This window comes from Chiloscyllium plagiosum, unplaced genomic scaffold, assembly GCF_037043375.1.
Source record: "Chiloscyllium plagiosum isolate Xiang-an unplaced genomic scaffold, Cpla_swu_hap1 HiC_scaffold_6, whole genome shotgun sequence".
NCBI lineage: Eukaryota > Metazoa > Chordata > Chondrichthyes > Orectolobiformes > Hemiscylliidae > Chiloscyllium > Chiloscyllium plagiosum.
In genome coordinates this window covers 70,431,382-70,449,969 of record NW_028270144.1, presented here as the reverse complement: position 1 = coordinate 70,449,969, position 18,588 = coordinate 70,431,382, and the positions used below count along the sequence as shown (strand labels likewise).

General features: G+C 38.8%; 1 protein-coding gene across 3 annotated transcripts in view; it reads left to right on the top strand.

The window, feature by feature from the left end:
* aff3 (ALF transcription elongation factor 3) overlaps nucleotides 1–18,588 on the top strand; it is a 97,746-nt gene that overhangs the window by 55,633 nt on the left and 23,525 nt on the right. For 2 of the 3 annotated variants that reach the window (XM_043691689.2, XM_087988089.1), the window contains 4 exons: nucleotides 447–657; nucleotides 7,096–7,220; nucleotides 7,384–7,450; nucleotides 7,557–7,693. In XM_043691689.2, coding sequence (XP_043547624.2) covers nucleotides 447–657; nucleotides 7,096–7,220; nucleotides 7,384–7,450; nucleotides 7,557–7,693 — 540 coding nt within the window. The remainder of the gene's footprint in view (nucleotides 1–446; nucleotides 658–7,095; nucleotides 7,221–7,383; nucleotides 7,451–7,556; nucleotides 7,694–18,588) is intronic. The other variant, XM_043691690.2, reaches the window with a different exon arrangement.

Below are 18,588 nucleotides of genomic sequence, written 5' to 3'. Positions count from 1 at the left end.
AACTAAAGATGCTATCTGCCCCTGACAACACTTCTCTGAGAATAATTTTCAGTATTGTTTCTGAAGAAGCATAATCGCCTCTCTCCTCCCAGCGTGTCCTCACTCCTTGTATGAAATGTGCAGAAATAAAAAAAACTAACATTTTCGTAAAGAGAAGAACAAAATATACTTTCATAAGCTGTACCAATAGGTTTAAGCGCTTGCTATAGATTTCCCACTCTTTCCTCCTCAGAAACTGTCAGAAAATGGCCCAATACACGCTAAGTGTATACAAGTGCAGCACTTTTGCACTCCAAACTCAATGGAATTCTTACCCTTAATATCTAGTTCACAAAAAGCAAAAACTAGGTAGGTAGGAAAAACAACAAATAGTTCTTTAATATTATTGTTGTCTTATACGCCGGTATTGTGATTCACTTTTTCCTTTTGTTATTATCCTAATATAGGTTATCCAAACAAACAAATGGGACAGAAAAAATAATTCATCCCTTTATTTCGCCATTACCTGGCATCTCTAATCAGAAGTACCCTGATGAAAACAACATCACTGCTAGAGGAGGCAATGATACTGTTTCACCGAGCAAATCCTCGTTACCCTTACCTTCCTTAAATTGGAAATCTGAGTCTAAACTACAGAGTTGCACTCAAGCCTCCAATGTAAGTAAACAAAAAATCCAAACTCTGCATAACATATAATTGTGTAACATACTGCGCATTTTGCATTTTGCTTCATCATTGTGAAGATCGCTGAGTCCTTTTAGTTTACCAGTTCAAATTACCCAACTATCTGTATAGTGATGGGAGAGTTGAATGGTTCTGATTAGCTAAAAATGTAGTACCACAGCACGTGAAACTTATTGAAGTAACAAAAATAGTCCCTTTTCTATTGATGTATTCGAGATCTAACACACCAAACTAATTTCTGATGTGGCGCAAGAGACTGTGGAGATTATACTGTGGGAATATAAAATAGATATTGCTATCATATCTACAGAAGCTCTTTAGAATCAGGATAATCATACATGAAGGAATTCATTCATAAGTATATTCCAGAAAGACAAGCGCATGAGTGCAAGAACAGTAGAAAGAAATGTTGATTGGGTTAGCTTCAATAGGAAGAGGCTCACGTGGAAAAATGCACTTGCCCAGCCAAATGGCCTGCTTCTCCACTGTAAAGTTAATTTAACTCTAAGTAATTTAATCACAGAATTCCTCATACTCATTGCAGGCCAGGAAACTGATTGCAAATATTCTCTGACAGAAAAGGAGTAATCTTCGAGAATTTTACTGGCTGTTCTGTTAAAGTACATCCATACTAACCACAATGAAAATTATTGAAGGAGTGAGAGCGTTAGATGAGCTGTGCATTCTGTAGGCACAGAATTTACGACATTTAAAAGATATGAAAAATTCCATAACATTCCCCAGCATACCGCTATTATACTTTGAACTGCAGGCAAAGTAAAATAGAAAAAGATCTGATGTTTTAAGTGAAATGATATTATAGTGAAGTGAAATTTAGATTGTAGTTTAATGGCATAGTAGTACACAATGCAACTCTCTTCTCTAAATGCAGACACCTAAAACACCAGAAAGTGTGCTCACTCTTTAAGAGCCCTTAAAAACACATGCACCTGGCAATAGATGATACACTGAGCTGCAGAAGAATTTATAGCTACATTCCCTGCCTTACTATCAGGGACCCATTATTGAATTCAATTGATATTAAAACTAATTTTTGACGTGCAGATTTATTTAATTAATTTAGGGTTAATATCACTGAAGTAATCCTACTCCTGGTATTCGTGCACTACCTTTATCGTAACAAAATTATTTTTAACATTGTTACTTAAGCTGAGTTTATTGGTCCAGAAATATAACAGTTATTTGAATCTATTATGCTTTAGTCTATTTGCATTTATCAGCCTGAACATAATGCATGCTGTAAGGTACTAACTTTCTGCCAACTGCAGAGACAAACATAAGCAGGTTCCACAAGGATTCTACCAATCGGTGCTCTAACTTTGGTGGAAATTGCAGATGGACTATATGCATTTTTGCCAAGCTTCCACTGAGGTTACAGCAGCCTTCAAAAAATATCCTGGTTAATATTTTATTCTGATGTTCTTTTTCATGTTTACAGAATGAAGCATTTTTAATCTGAATTTGCTAAGTAAAATATTTATTTGCAGAACTGGTAAATTTCAATTTCATTGCAATCAGCAACTGTGCACAAGCAGTGGTGAGATTCAAAACCACAATGACATGATTGATGTGAGATCATGAGAATAAATAAGATTAAATTAGGTTAGTCTGTAACAAAAAACTTCATTTATTAAATTTTCAATGTTTGGGTTACAGACTAATCCAGTGCATTCTATAAATACACTGTAATTATTATCTGGTTAGCAGATATGGAGAGAAATATTGGCACTTGTAACATTATACCTCAAAATTCCAGGCACTGGCAACTTGATGAAACAAGTTAATTGCTTTCTTTCAATAGCAAATTGAGTGGGCATAATAAACAAAAGAAGCATGATGACATTTTACCCTCATATGATTTGTACTATAGAACATGCAGTGAGAACAATGCTGATTTTGTTTATGATCCTTTTCCTGTGAATGGGTATATTTGGTCTTGTTATTCTATTATCCATTGACTGCCTTTGGTCATTTATATCATGTAAGAAGGAAACAGATGATCAAAGTTGGAGCCTGGCTGATTTGTTTCATCCTGGGGATGAAAGAAATCTAAGAGGGAAACAGAAAATGCTGTCACTACTTAGCGGGTCAGGCAGCATTTGCAGAGGAAAGCATGTTACAAATGATTAGGAAAAAGTAGGACTGCAAATGCTGGAGAGTCAGAGTCAAAACGTGAGGCACTGGAAAAACACAGCAGGTTAGGCAGCATCTGAGGAGCAGGAGAGTTGACATTTCAGGCATTCTTGATGAAGGGCTTATGCCCGAAACGTCAACTGTCCTGTTCCTCAGATGCTGGCTGACTGGTTGTGCTTTTCCAGCACCACACTTTTTGACTGTTACAAATTATTGTCAGGATCTACATTAATGCTTATTATTCATTTTTAGATGCATCTAAAGAAAGTTCTTTTCTTTACAATAATATTTTCTGACTATGGGAGCTAACCTTATCATTTCCTATGAAGGTCCTGTTTGGTTTAACTACCTTCCTATAACTTCAGTTATCAAATGGTCAGTCATCAAGTGTTATGATCTTTCAGATATTTGTAGCTGACACTCAGATCTCACTCTGCCTTACATTTAATGAACAAATGACACCGGGCTGTATTCATTCTGAATGTTCCTAGCTATGTTCATTCCATTTGTATTGTTCAGTTCATTCCAAATATAACTTTGAAGGCCCAGAACCTGACTCTTCATTGTTTCGAGCCTGATTGGCAGTGGGAGGAAGGGCTGCTTCCTTTGATTATAAAATCTGTAGATCCTTGGAGATTTGATTTTCTGAAAGCCAAGAACTGGTTTATTGCTGTAGGTACACAGGCAGTTTTGTTTATTTATGGGGATGGTTTTGTAGGTGTTGGTCCTGGGTAGGTAATCTGAGTCAGAAGGTTGTTATTTTAGTCCCATGGTATGACATTAAACATTGTCTACCATTTTAGATGGACATAACATAATCCATGGCACTGTTTCAAAAGAGAGGAGGGGAGTTATCTCTGGTTAATATTTGTCGCTCAATAGATTATCTGATCATTATCACCGCAGTTTGTTGGAGCTTGCTGTGTGGAAATTGACTGCTGTGTTATCTATATAACAATGACTCCATTTCAAAAGCACTTAGTTGACTATTAAGTGCTTTGTGATATCTGATGTACCTGAAACGTTGCTGTACAAATACAGATCTTTTTTTTGCTGCAGACTCACAGCCAATAAATGAAGAGAACAATGGGTGAAATTTAAACCCCCAAACAGGATATAGATTTGCATCAGATGAGACATAAAATGTTAGAAATCTCATACCCAGCCTCAAGCTGCCACTAACCTGGCCTCTGACAGTTAGAATGGAAGAGAAAGAGGAAGCAGAGAACCATTCTTAAGAGATAGGCAGGTCACTTAAATATTTTCAGACTTCATGTTCAGGTTTTAATCTCCATTTCAAATGTAATGCTAGACATTCTTGGCATCACAAAACCCCATGCTTCTATGAAGGTGAGGATTGCTGAATCCAAGATGCAGGTGGAAAGGCATTTACCTGCTGATCCAATGGACTTCCTATCCGCCATGACCTTTGACCATGTGAACCTAAAAGCGCCACCCCCCAACATCTCTGGCCCCTCAATGTCTCCAACCTTTTAATTAAGTCCACAGTCTTCTCACCTCTGACCTGTCAACATCTTTGACTCTGCCATATCCAAACCCCTCAACTTCTTCAGGGTGAGAATCATATGTGATTCCTGATAAACAGCTTATGCTTAAAACATCAATTCTCCTGTTCCTCGGATGCTGCCTGACTGGCTGTGCTTTTCCAGCACCACATTTTTCGACTCTGATCTCCAGCACCTGCAGTCCTCACTTTCTCTTAGTCTATTATCCCAGTCAATCAGCTTGGTAAGAAACTCATTTGACTTCAATTGTTTGTTTACAATTTTGGCACCCACCCATCTACCTTATTACAGTATAGAGACAGCTTGGCAGGATGGGGGAAGGTGCAACAATGTGGTAGGTGGGGCATCTCTTGTATTTTAAGTGATCCCTGCCCTGCTGACAACATGCCTGGAAAATCCAGCTCCAGAGTCTTCTACAGCTGTGTATCGGCTGAGTGTTATGCTGCAAGCGTGTACAATTCTTGCAGTCCCAGATCTGTTGGCAACTGAGAAGCAAGTAAAATTGCCAACTTGTTCTTTTGTTCCGGAGCCCAGAATTAGTCTCGGCCAATTTGTACAGTTACACACTTCAAGGCAACAGCTGTGTGGTACAGTGGGAGTGTTCCTAATTCTGGGTAGAAAGTCTGCATTCAAGTCCACCTATCATGAAGCTATGTCACAACAGGTTGATTTAAATAATTTTCATGCTTCAGGATTGCAAGGCACACCTTGGAATTGATGTAACTGAACAAAGAATTTAGCCTACAATTTTAGCTGCTTCATATTTGCTATAATTCTTTCAGCCTTTCCAGCACAAAAAACTACAAGTGGCATTATAGAATGAGAGCTGAAAATGTGTTGCTGGAAAAGCGCAGCAGGTCAGGCAGCATCCAGGGAACAGGAGAATCGACGTTTCGGGCATAAGCCCTTCTTCGGGCTTATGCCCGAAACATCGATTCTCCTGTTCCCTGGATGCTGCCTGACCTGCTGCGCTTTTCCAGCAACACATTTTCAGCTCTGATCTCCAGCATCTGCAGACCTCACTTTCTCCTCAAAGATTATACAATGAGAGCACATTTAAATGTATTGTGATAAACAAAGCTCACTCACTTCAATAATTTAAGTACCCACAGTATCTAGCATAGTGTTTTACTCTTTTGTTTTATTCTCAGTACATGCATATTGTTAATTTATCAATAGATTAAAAGGTTGACCATATGTAACTTTAAAAGTTAAGCTTTCCCTGCTCTTCTGAAGGCACTGACTTTTACTGTGGTTTCATTTTGTGCAAGTTAAGCAGTTTCCATGATCTTGTTCAAGAAGCTGTTTTTCATATGGAATTCAAACAAAATGTTGGCCAACAGTCAGAGGCAATATAGATCAACCACTTTGACATGCCCACACAGCAGTACTACCACAGTATATAGCAGCAACAGGATTATTTGATTTTTTTTCCTCTCAGTCTGAGGTCAGCAAATTTCACACCAGTTGTGACACAAAGAGTTGTGCATTCACTCAGTTGGTTTGAATCACTCAGGGACATGCTACTAATATCAGCTGAATCATTTAATGACTACTCATTGGCTGGGATTTAATGTCTAAACTTAAAACTGTTGTCTGATCAATTGTGAAATGATCTATAACATGCAACAGGACATGGATAAGCCAGCACAATTTAGGATCCAACTTAAGATCTTGGGTAAGGGGAATGTGAGGAAGAATTGCACAGCAACTGATAATGACATGGAACTCACTGCAGCGAATGAAGGCAGAAATCAATGTAGTGGAGGTGGAAACAGATTTCAAAAATACATTAGGTAAAAACAATGACTGCAGATGCTGGAAACCAGATTTTGAATTAGTGGTGCTGAGCTGCTGTGGTCTTCCAGCACCACTAATCCAAAATTCAAAAATACATTGGATGGGCACTTGAAAGAAATTAGCCTGTAGTGCAATGGAGATTGAGTAAAGTGGCGGGGCTGACTGGTTTGTTTTGGATACAATGGGCTAAATGGCCTCCTTCTGTACAGTGAATGACTCTGATTTTGCGAAGAAGCACAGGTTGTGCTATTTTCAGAAAGCAAGGATAATATTATATTTTATTTTAGAAGATAAAGAATGCATTTGCTCCTTTCTAGTTCTATTACATTTTCTTACTTGGCAGACTATTCTGTACCAGCCATTTTCCATCAACTGGGAGAGTATGATGGTACATTTTTTTCCTTTAGTATCTGCATAAATTAAATCATACATGTAACAGCGGCTGGTTGGCAGTTTTTCTTGTGTATTAAGTGATTCATTCTGATTCAAAGCTAATGTCACTCATTTTTTCAGTGACTTGTTCCTTCTTAACACTCTTTCTGGTTCTGACTCACAACTGTCAGGAATTCTGCCAGTACTCATTATTGTACTTGAACTCACCTCTAGTCAAATGCCATTAATAATTATGTTTTCCGGATAATGATATTGGAAGGCACATATATAATCAAACTTGTAGAAGTCATTAGCATGGTTGGAAGTAGCCTCTTAGGTGGACAAAATAGTTTAACAATGAACCAAAAGAGTTGACACGATTCAATGAAATTATTATACTGCAATGTTCGACTATTGCTAATGAGCACAGTGTAACTATGATCTGTCATAGTACCAAACCTTTAAAAACTGCCTTTGTGACTAATGTTATTATCACATTTGTTATTCTGATCTACTTTGGAATAGTCTGTGCAAAAAAAAAGTTATACTTGTATTGCAGAAAGATCTCCACATTAACTCCAACAGCAATAGTCAATTATTTCAAACACCTCAAGAAAATTCATGGCGTGCGACATCAAAATGGCAAAATGAGTCCTGCAGACCTCGGCTTGTTTTTGATGACAAGTGAGTAAGGCACTGAAAATTTAGTGTTAAGTTAAACTCTTTAAAAAGATCAGCACTATACACCGTTGTAACTTCTGACATTTTAGATTGATTCATATCACTTTTGTAGTTAATCTGCCTTCAAAATATTCACCACTTTGGGATTTTTAAATTTATATTTAAGCAGGCAGCATAATGCTGACTACTACATGCAGGAGGCAAAGAGAAAGAAGCACAAAGCTGATGCCATGGTATGTTTAGGTTTATATTTGAATCTATTAACTTTTTGAAAAATTATACATTTTAATATATCCTTGCCAGAAAATTTCATTTTGAGACTATTTTTGTTTGGTTTAGGTGGATAAGTTTGGAAAGGCGGCGAATTATATAGATGCAGCATTATCTTTTATTGAATGTGGCAATGAAATGGAACGTGGACCACTTGAAGCCAAATCTCCATACATGATGTATTCTGAAACAGTGGAACTCATCAGGTATGTTACAAATTGTAAGATTATTGATCCAGTTAAATAGATAATAGTCTACATAGTTAATGCAAGAACTCAATTAAAAGACTATTAAGTGTAATAAAACACTGCATATAGATGAGCAAGGATATTGACTCAGAGATTCCATGGAAAGCCTGTTTGGAGTTGCTGCATCCCTGGCCCAACTCCTAACTGAAAGAAGGGTCATTTGTATATCACAGGCAAGAAATCTATGTCACTTACAGTGCTAAATAGGCTTCAGTCTTGGACAGGGGAAATAATGTAGTTGTTGTAGCTATGAAGATCAGCAGTCCTTGCTCAACATGTTTAAAATGTCTTCAATATTTTGAATTTTGTTTCAATTTTTTTAAGCACTGTTGCCTCACAGCACCAGGATACCAGGTTCAATTCCAGCCTCAGGTGACTGTCTGTGTGGAGTTTGCACATTCTCTCCATGTCTGCGTAGGTTTCCTCCGGGTGCTCCAGTTTCCTCCCACAATCCAAACATGTGCAGGTCAGGTGAATTGGCTATGCTAAATTGCCCATCGAGTTAGGTGCATTAGTCAAAGGGAAATGGGTCTGCGTGGGTTACTCTTCAGAGGGTCAGTATGGACTTGTTGGGCCGAAGGGCCTGTTTCCACACTGCAGGTAATCTAATCTAAAAACCAGGCAAATTAAAAAATATATATTCATTCATGTGGTGTAGTCATTTCTGTCTACTTCAGCATTTATTGCCCAATATAACTGCCCTGGAGAAGATACTGGTGAGTTTCCTTCTTAAAGTGCTGCAGTCCTTGGAAAGGAGGGACAATCTCAGTGATATAAGGCAAGGAGCTCCAGGATTTAGACCCAGTGTGCTGAAGGAACAGCAATATGGTTCCAAGGCAGGACCAGTCTGTGGCTTTGAGTGGAATTTGCAGGTGGTGATGTTCCCAAATATCTACTCCTTGTACTCCTGGGTGGTATAATTTGCAGGTTTGCAAGGTGCTATTTAAGCAACCAAAATGAGTTACCGCTGTTCATTTGGTTGATGGTACACACTGCTGTCACACTGGTAAAGGGAGTGAACGTGGAAGGTGGTGGATAATGTAGCAATCAAGAGGCCTGCTTTGTATTGGATGGTGTTGAGATGCCTTGTAGATGTAGGCAGGTTTTAGGGAGTCAGAATGTGAATTGCGTGCTGCAAACTTCTAGCTTTGGACCTGCTCTTGAAGCCACAGGTAGGGCCAGTCCAGTTCAGTATCTAGTCAATGGTTAGCCATTAAAAATATGGAATTCAATGATGGTAATGTCATTAAATATCAAGGAACAGTGGTAAAAATCTCTACAGAATCCCTACAGTGTGGAAACAGGCCTTTCGGCCCAACGAGTCCACACTGACACTCTGAAGAGAAACCCACCTAGACCCATTCCTCTACATTTACCCTGAGTAATGCACCTAGCCTACACATCACTGAACACTGTTGACAATTTAGTTTGCCCAATTTACCTAACCTGCACATCCCTGAACACTATGGGGCAATTTGTGGGAGAAAACCCACACAGACACAGAGCGAATGTGCAAACTCCACACAGTCAACCAAAGCTGGAATCGAACCTGGGTTCCTGGCATTATGAGGCAGCAGTGCCCTAACCACTGAGCCACCGTGCCATCTCCATTCTTGGAGATGGTCATTCCTGCATTTGTGAGGTGCAAATGTTACTTGCTGCTTGTCAGTCCCAGCCTGGACATTATCCAGGTCTTGTTTATTTGGATCTGGACTACCTCAGTATCTGAAGTTTGTGCAATCATCAGTAAATATCCCCACTTCTGACCTTTTGATATAAAAATAGTCATTGCTAAAGCAGCTGAAGATGGTTGGGCCCAGGACCAATATTCATTCTAACATTATGCAATCATCAGTAAATATCCCCACTTCTGACCTTTTGATATAAAAATAGTCATTGCTAAAGCAGCTGAAGATGGTTGGGCCCAGGACCAATATTCATTCTAATCTGTGAGGATGCACAGACATGTAACTGCTCTTATGTTCCACGCGCAGCAATCGGCATCGGCATGCCAGTCATGGCATTGACTTCCCATTCCGGAAGTCGCTGCCACAAATGGGTCTTGCAGGTAAGGCAATTCAAGTCAATGCTGTCTAGGACCCAACCAAGATGAACTCCTGCAGAAATGTCCTGGAGGTGAGATGATTGGTCTCCAACAACCACAGCCATGTTCCTTTGAACCGCGTACGATTTCAACCAGAGAAATGTATTCCCCGATTTCCATTGACTTCAGTTTTGCTAGGGTTCTTTGATACTACACTCTGCTAAATGCAGCCTTATTATCAAGGGCAGGCACTCTCTAGAATTCATCTCTTTTTGTCCACATTTGGACCAACATTGTGATGAGATGAGTGCCCCTGGCAGGACCCAACTGAGCCTCAGTGAGCAGGTTATTGTTTTCCAAATGCTGCATAAAGTTTTGTCAATGACCCCTTCTATCACTTTATTGATGGTCTGGCATGATAATCCAGGGCGACAATTGACTAGGTGGGATCTGTCCTGCTTTGTGTGCGTATCAACTACCTGGGCAAATTTCCACATTGTCAGGTACTGCCAAGGTTGTATCACCAATTGAACAGCTCGCCTGGGGGGGTGTGGCTAATTCTGGAGCACAAGTATTGTCAGAAACTTGTCAGAGCATAATTTTCTCTGCAGTATCCAGTATCTTCAGTTGTTTCTTGATATCACGTGGAGTGAATCAAATTGTTTAAACACCAGTATCTGTGATTTTACGGACCTCTGGAGGAGACTGAGATGGATCTGACTGAAGATTGGTGCAAATGCTTTATCTTTGTCTTTTGCACTAATGTACTGGGTTCCCCCATCATTGAGGATAGGGATATTCATGGACCCTTCATCTTCTGTTGTTAATTATCTGCCACTTTTTCACAGTTGTGGCAGGACTGCACATTTTAGGCCTGATCCAATGGCTATATGATTGCTTAGCTCTGTCAGTTGCTTACTTACCCTACTGTTTAGCATGTAAATAGTCCTGTGTCGTAATTGCACCCTGGTGCTGCTTCTGCCATGACCTCCTGTAATCTTAATTGAATCATAATTGATCCCCATGGGGAAATGCTGGGCCATGAGGTTACAAAGGCAGCATGGCGGCTCAGTGGTTAGCACTGCTGCCTCACAGCACCAGGGACCCAGGTTCGATTCCACTCTCAGGCAACTGTCTGTGTGGAGTTTGCACATTCTCATGGTGTCTGCGTGGGTTTCCTCTGGGTGCTCCAGTTTCCCCCAAAGTTCAAAGATGTGCAGGTTAGGTGGATTGGTTATGCTAAATTGTCCATAGTGTGCAGGGATGTGAAGGCTAGGTGGTTTAGCCATGGGAAATGATGAGATAGAATAGCGGGTGGGTCTGGGCGGGATGCTCTTTGGATGGTTGTTGTGGACTCAATGGGATGAATGGCCTGCTTCCATACAATAGGAATTCTGAGATTATTGTCCAATTCTGAGGCTGATGATATACAGTGTCTCATGGATGCTCAATTTTAAGTTGCTGGATCTATTTGACATCTAATCTATTTAACACAGTGATAGTGCCACAAAAATAGATGAATGTATCCTGTATGTGAAGACAGGGCATGACGTCCTTAAGGACTGTGCAGTTGTCACTCATGCTGATTTCAACCTGAACAAATGCAACTGTGACAGGTAAATTGGTGAGGAAGTTGATTTTTCCCTTTTGCCAGTTCCCTCACTCCATGCCACAGACTGACTGTAAAGTTATGTCCTTTATGACTTGGCCTGCTCAGAAAGTAGTAACGCTGCTAAACCATTCTTGGTGATGGAAATTGTAGTCCTTTGCGAACTAGAAAACACTCGATGCCTTAGCCACTCTTTGTGCTTTCTCCAAATGGTGCTCAGCATGGAGGAGAATGGATTTATTAGCTTAGGGAGTATGATACATAGGAAGAGTTATTCTTACCCATATTTGGCCTGATCCTATAAGACTTCATGTGATCCAGAGTCATTGTTGAGGATTTCCAGTGCAATTCCTTACTGACTATATATGAGGCTGCTACCACCTCAGGGTTGGGATGTCTGCAAGCTATGATTCCATGAGTGTGACTATGTAAGGCTGTTGCTTGACTAATCTATGGAACAGCTTTTGCACAAGTTCCCAGATGCTGGTAAGGAGGACTTTTCAGTCTCAACAGGGCTGGGTTTGCCGTTATTACTTTGTGTACCTGGTGGATGCCATTGTCCACCTGGTTTCTTGTTACAACAAATGGCTGCTAGAACATTTCAGCGGGCATTTGAGTGTTAATTATATTTCTGTTGATGTGGACAACATGTTGGCAGAACTAAGGAAGGATGCTAGATTCCCTTCTACAAAGGACATTAATGAGCTAATGTTTTAAAATAACAGTTGTGTGGTTACATGGCTGCCATTAGGCTAAATTCAGGCTTTATTGATTTCAAATTTTACCACCTGCCATGGTAATATTTGAACCTAGTCCATAAAATCTTAGCCTGTGATTTTGGATTATTAGTCTAGTGACATTGCCACTCCATCACCTCCTCCCAATTCTTTCCGGAAGCCAGCCTTCAAAATTCTCCTTGAAGCACTTAACATCCCTGTCTTTCAAAAGCCAAAGTTAGTTCTGTGGTACAAATAATGAGAAATATGTTATTTAACTGATTTTCCTTATTTTTAGAGCATATTACATCATAAGTCCACTTAAGACAGATTGTCCAACTATTTCAATTCAATTGTCTACCTCTACTTACCCATTTTACTGACGACGTTACTGATATTTTACAGCCTTATGTAAGGCTGAAAGCAATTACTGAAACTAAACTAAAATATCACAAGTCCAGTAGAGATTACTATTGAGAGACTGGACCAAGGTTCATGTTTGGTTATATTTAAGTGAGTTTTATTTTACAGTTGCTATCCTATTCTCAACTGGTTTGATATTGAAATAGGAAATGCTTTCACTCCTCATCAATAACATTCTTCATCTTGATAAACTTATCCAAATGTTTAAAATATTTATTTCAATTCTATGCAAACATTTTTTCCAGTTTTCCTCACAACAAGAGGTAGCACACACAGGGACCCTTTATGCTTCCCTGGATTCTGGGTAGTATTGGCAAGACCAGCATTTGTCACCCATCTCCAATTGCCCTTGCACCAAGTGGCTTGCTAGGTCATTTCAGAGGGTAATTAAGAGCCAATCATATTACTGTGGATCTGGAATCATGTGTAGAGTATGCCAGATAAGCATGGCAGAATTCCGTCCCCTAAGGATATTAGTGAGCCAGATAGGTTTCATGACAATTGACAATAGAACTAGATCACAAGCATTCACAACAGTGGACAGAAAATTGCAGGGTGTATGCATTTGATTTCACATGGTACAGTTGAAGTGAGTTTCTCTTCCTGCTGGGAATGTAGGAATGTGAAATCTGTCTTCATACGTAAAAATCGATGATGCATCATTACACCCCATAAGAGAAGTTGGAATGAGGATGAAAACATTGCAGATGATTTTTTTTCAGTGCAGCCATTTGCTGCAATAAAGTGGAAACTATGACATCATACTTAAAGTAAAGAGGTGCTTTGTCTACAATATCAAACTTTATTCAGTCACCTAAGAGCTGATATTCAAATAGTTAGCACACATGGTTTTAGACTATGATAGAAATTAAAATTTTAAAATTCCATATTGTATCACACTGGAACAAAACATCATGAAGAATGGGGAAAAGTGAGGACTGCAGATGCTGGAGATCAGAGCTGAAAATGTGTTGCTGGAAAAGCACAGCAGGTCAGGCAGCATCCAAGGAGCAGGAGAATCGATGTTTTGGGCATGAGCGAAGGGCTCATGCCTGAAACGTCGATTCTCCTGCTCCTTGGATGCTGTCTGACCTGCTGCGCTTTTCCAGCAACACATTTTCAGCAGCAGTCATGAAGAATGGGGCCATTTAAAACAATGCTTTAGAAGTATTGCAACTGTAATTAATATACAAGAGAGAATAGACAAATGCATACTTGAATTTTAATGTATGTAATGCCTAAGAAAGAAGAGGGGTCTTAATTCTCTTTATGGAAAGGGAAAAATAAATCTACTAGTAGCTAAAGTTGAGGAATATTTCACACCTCAAGAATCTTATTCATGTAAAGCACCTTTAATATGATCTTCAAGTGCATGAAGAAATCTTTGGTCAGTATGCCATTAGTTTCTACAGAGGTACTCAGGATGCCAAATGGAAGGTTAGTACAAATCCCAGAGGAACACTATACATAGCATTTACACCATTTCCTGCTGATCTTCTGATGTTATGGAGAGAGATTGAACAATCTTTACATATGAATATACATCTTGTCACTCTGGATCCTTCATTGGAAACTGTTTTCTAGCCATTAAAGATGATCAAGTAGGAGCCAGGTAACTAAAGTAAAGGTTTAGAATTAAACAGTTGTTGATATTTATTCAGCAGGAGCAGTCAGCAAAAATGTAGTTAAAACATTTTTGTAGTAATCACACTTGTAGAAATAATGCAAATGGAGCTGAGATATTGCTTTGAACAGCTTGAGAAGAAAAGAATATGTAGCTTATCTTGATAATTAGTGGTAAATTCCAAAATGAAAAAGAGATACCCAGTGTTGACCAAGTGTCAGTGCAGAATGAAAAACAAAACCATTTTGGAAAAAAAAATGTTCAAAACCAAAGCAAGAGCATCTTGATCATATAAAGAAGGAAATTTCACAAAAGGAAGAATAATCTAAGATAGAGTGAGAACGATTTGTTTTATGGATGAAACACAGACAGGAGATAGTGTTAAATGTACAACTTCAAGAAAAATGGTACATCGAGAATTAGAAGTTTTGCTAGAAAACTCAATTTAACATCACGTCAGTCACTTTACAGACTTTTAAGTAGAAAATTGAGCAAGTTGAATCAAAGGTAGCGATGTACTCTGTCCAGAACATCCAGGCATAGGAAACTATGATGTGGTAGGTGGATCCAAAAACAAATACTAAAGACTAAACACAGGAACATCAAATAGACCACAAGTATTCTACCATTTAGAATACATAAAAACAGTAGATATAAACACTAACAGTAAATGCAGTGTTAGAGAAGTTTGCTCACTTATGCAATCATTTAGATTTTGTGGCAGAAAGGCACAGCATATTTCCACAGCCAGACATCTAGCAGGGAAAGTTCCAGTTGAAATCTGAGATAATATGTGATGAGCTGGAGAGATTGGACAAACTTGAGGTAATAAAATTAAAGAACTGAATTTATTCATCAGCAGTATGAGTCATTAAACCAAGCAGTGAACAACTCTGAATATATCTGGCTTGGATTTTCACTACCATAGTAGGTAGTTCGAGTTGGGAAATTTCCCATTCGCAACCACCATTTTGATGGAAAGTCTAAGTGAACTGATCTTCTCTTGGCATTGGGGGTAGGGGAGGGGGTTTTGGGGTCATAGTAGGTGCAGGAAAGTATTGGCACCTGCCACTCTGATAAGATCAGAAGCAGCCACAAAGGCCACTGAAGCCCAAGGTGGGCTGCATAAAAATACCATCTCACTTCTCTGGGACATGGCTATATTTATCCCTCACACCCCATCAGCCCCTTCCCCACACATTTCCTGTGTCATAACTATGGTCTCCATACTATCCCAACCCCATCCATGACCCTTATACTCTCCATGCCACGTCGCAGTCCTTAAATGTCCATTCAGCCAGAATACTACACTAACCCTATGATAACAATGGCATATATGAAACTACTTAGAAAAAGAAAACACCCATTCATATTTCTTTAAAAAATGGTGTTCCCACAGCCCTAACAAAGTGTCCATCAAATGGACATTTAAACTATCAGTAACAAAATCTTTAAGCACTTCAGATCTCATAATCCAGAGCAAATAAACATTGAGATAATGACAAAAAAGATAACAGTAAAAATAATTTATTCTAATCACATAAAGATGTCAATGAATAAAATTCACAGTTCTCTCAAGCTGTTTAAGTAACCTTCCACTCAATCCTTTTATGTCTATGGGCTGTCAGTTCATTAGATTAACACTTCTATAGCATTGTAGGAGGAACAATACTTTTAATTATGAATGTGTTTTTTCCAAAGCAGTTCTAATTAATTGATCGTGTAACAGAGTAGGTTGAGTTTGGAGGGTATGAGAGACTTCTGGGATTAGTGGAATAAGGAGTTGGAAAGGGGCTGTAAGTGATCATGAAGGAGGTTGGATGTGGGTGTGTTAGTACTGATGGGGCAGTTAGTGAGGTATGGGGTGGTGGTTGTACTGCTGAGGGCAAGGTGCATGAGCATTAACTTTTGAACTTGTCCTTCAAATCCAGGCAAATACTCAACTCCTGAGATTTATGAACCACAAGTCACTGAAAACTCAACTACTGTATATACTAATGTAAAAGTTGATCTCATGTAAAAGTTGACCCCTGATTTTGGCCAAAAATCTTGTATTTTCCATACTACTATATCGCATTATAAACCTCTTACAAAGGAAACTGTATGTTCCCATTAACCCACTTAAACAAAATCACATTCATTCATACTGGTAACTCTACTCATCGCTCTTTGTTTATTATATTGTGTCTCCATTCATTACTCTACTTAGCTACTTGGTTTATTACAGCACGTTTTGATTCATTCATTCAGACCGGTACTAAGTCTATTGGTACTTATCACACTTAGTTCACTATACATTCAAAAGTTAATACCGTTAAAGTTAATCATTTTAATTGTGCTATTATATATGAATAAAAGAGATATATTATCTACATATATCTTTAATTCTTTGACATGTGTTAATGTTGCTGAGGTTCATTACAAACAAGAGTAAATGGAAGGGAAATGGAAAAATTTGGCAGGAAAGTTCAACTTGCTTACACATTCAGAATTTAATAAATGTTTAATTTTAAGTGTGCCATTATACCAGGCCAGGACAATGTTGAACACCGATTTTGCAGGATTGTACTGAATCATTGACATGTTAAATTTTTATACTGGTACGTATAAATAAAATTTACTACCAGTAATTCATTCTTGTTTCTCTTGCTTTTATCTGGTACCTTTACTGTAATTCATTGTGTTTTTCTTCTTTACCTGGGATTAGTTGAACAATCAAATTGTCTTCTGCTAATAATCCGGTATTTTGAATTTCAGCCCCTCAAAACTCGTGCCCGTGTAATAGTCAACTCTATAAATTGAACCTTTAAAAATAGTCTAAAAAATTCAACTTTTACACGAGTACATGTGGTAACTCCACAAAAAGTGCTGTGTGTTAGCAGAAGCCCCAGCTCAAAGTGAAGTTAGTCAGGTTGACAGGGCAGGCTAACCCGTACCCTCGTTCCATTCCAGTGAAAGGTGGGGGCGCAAGAAATCAGGGATGGGAATCCTGGAATCACCCATCATTTTCAATTGGATCTTAACTTCACAAGACTCCAATCTTCCTCTCTAAAATTAACCTGTAGAAAGAATTTTATCCAATACAGACCAATAAAGAAAATGATGTCAGGAATTTCAAATGTGAATTGTGGAAACTAACGATTACAATTAAATGGGATTAAATTAAAGTTATGGTTAATTGATAGTCCTTTTAGTAGATACCGGTGTATTTGAATGCATTTTACAATCACTTCAACTCTATTGACCTTTCAACTTTGATGTCACAAATCCTGGATGACTTTGAAGGGTGGCACTTATTCTGTATGATATAATCAGTTGAGGAAGAAACAAATGGAAATCTGGTCAAACGCTGGGAAAAATCCAGCAACAAGAAACACAAGATTAATTCAAATTTAAAGAAGCCAGTAACATAAAACATAGATTCCAAGAGAAAAGGACTGAGTTGAGATTACCTATGTGAAACTGTTAATAAAGGTAATCAAATAATGAAGGCTGCTGTCTTGTTTCTTGAATTCAAAAATAAGGATAGTTAAAATAGTAACAGAAGCTAGGAGGGACCAATCATTACAAAAGTAGAGATATCCAATGTTTCAAGGACCCCAGGGTTGAATTTTAATATTGTGGTGAGATGCACATTGTTTTGCCTTCCACCTACACAACCACCAAAAGGAAAAGTAGGGTCGAGATTGTCCACTACATAAAATGTCTGGCCTGCAGCGATAACACTGGGGTGGCTTTAAGGAATGAGGTAGGACTTGCCATTCCTCAGTGGGAGGATGACTCATCCTCAAAGTTCCAAGCTAAACTGATTGACCAGAAACAGCAGCTGAATCTGGATGGAGGACCAGAGGGAAGAGTAATGATTCTTGTAGAATCAGGACTATGCCCAGGCAGTTACGGTTGCAAGATATCTGTGAATCAAGATAGAGGTTTAAGGGAGCATGGGTGAATTTGATGCAGGGAGGAACTAAGTGGGGAATAACATTGGGAATTGTCCCCAATGTGCACATAGGTTCCTGCCAAAAAATGCACATCCATTTCTTGCCTGCCCACATAAATTGTTTTAAGGCAAGAACAGTGTGTTATTTGGCTGAATTAGCTTCTTAATAGAGTCAGTTGCCCATTTTTTTTCAGATGGCAGGCAGGCTGCTGATTTCCTCAACATGTTGTGGGGACTTGGTCGATACTGAAGAGATGGTATTGTGCAAGCTATTTATATATTTTATGTGCACCCCTTGCCAAAACCAGCTCCTGACTGAGGCCATGAAATCCAGCCTTTGAAATTGATCCCGAGATACAAAATTATTAGAATTTCCTAGATTAACTGAAAAAGGATCCTGAAATTACCATGTTCTTGTACCCTATTTTCTTATTTGGTTTCAGGAATATTTATTGATCATACGCATTCCTGTGAAAACAGTAAGCCCACTTAAATGA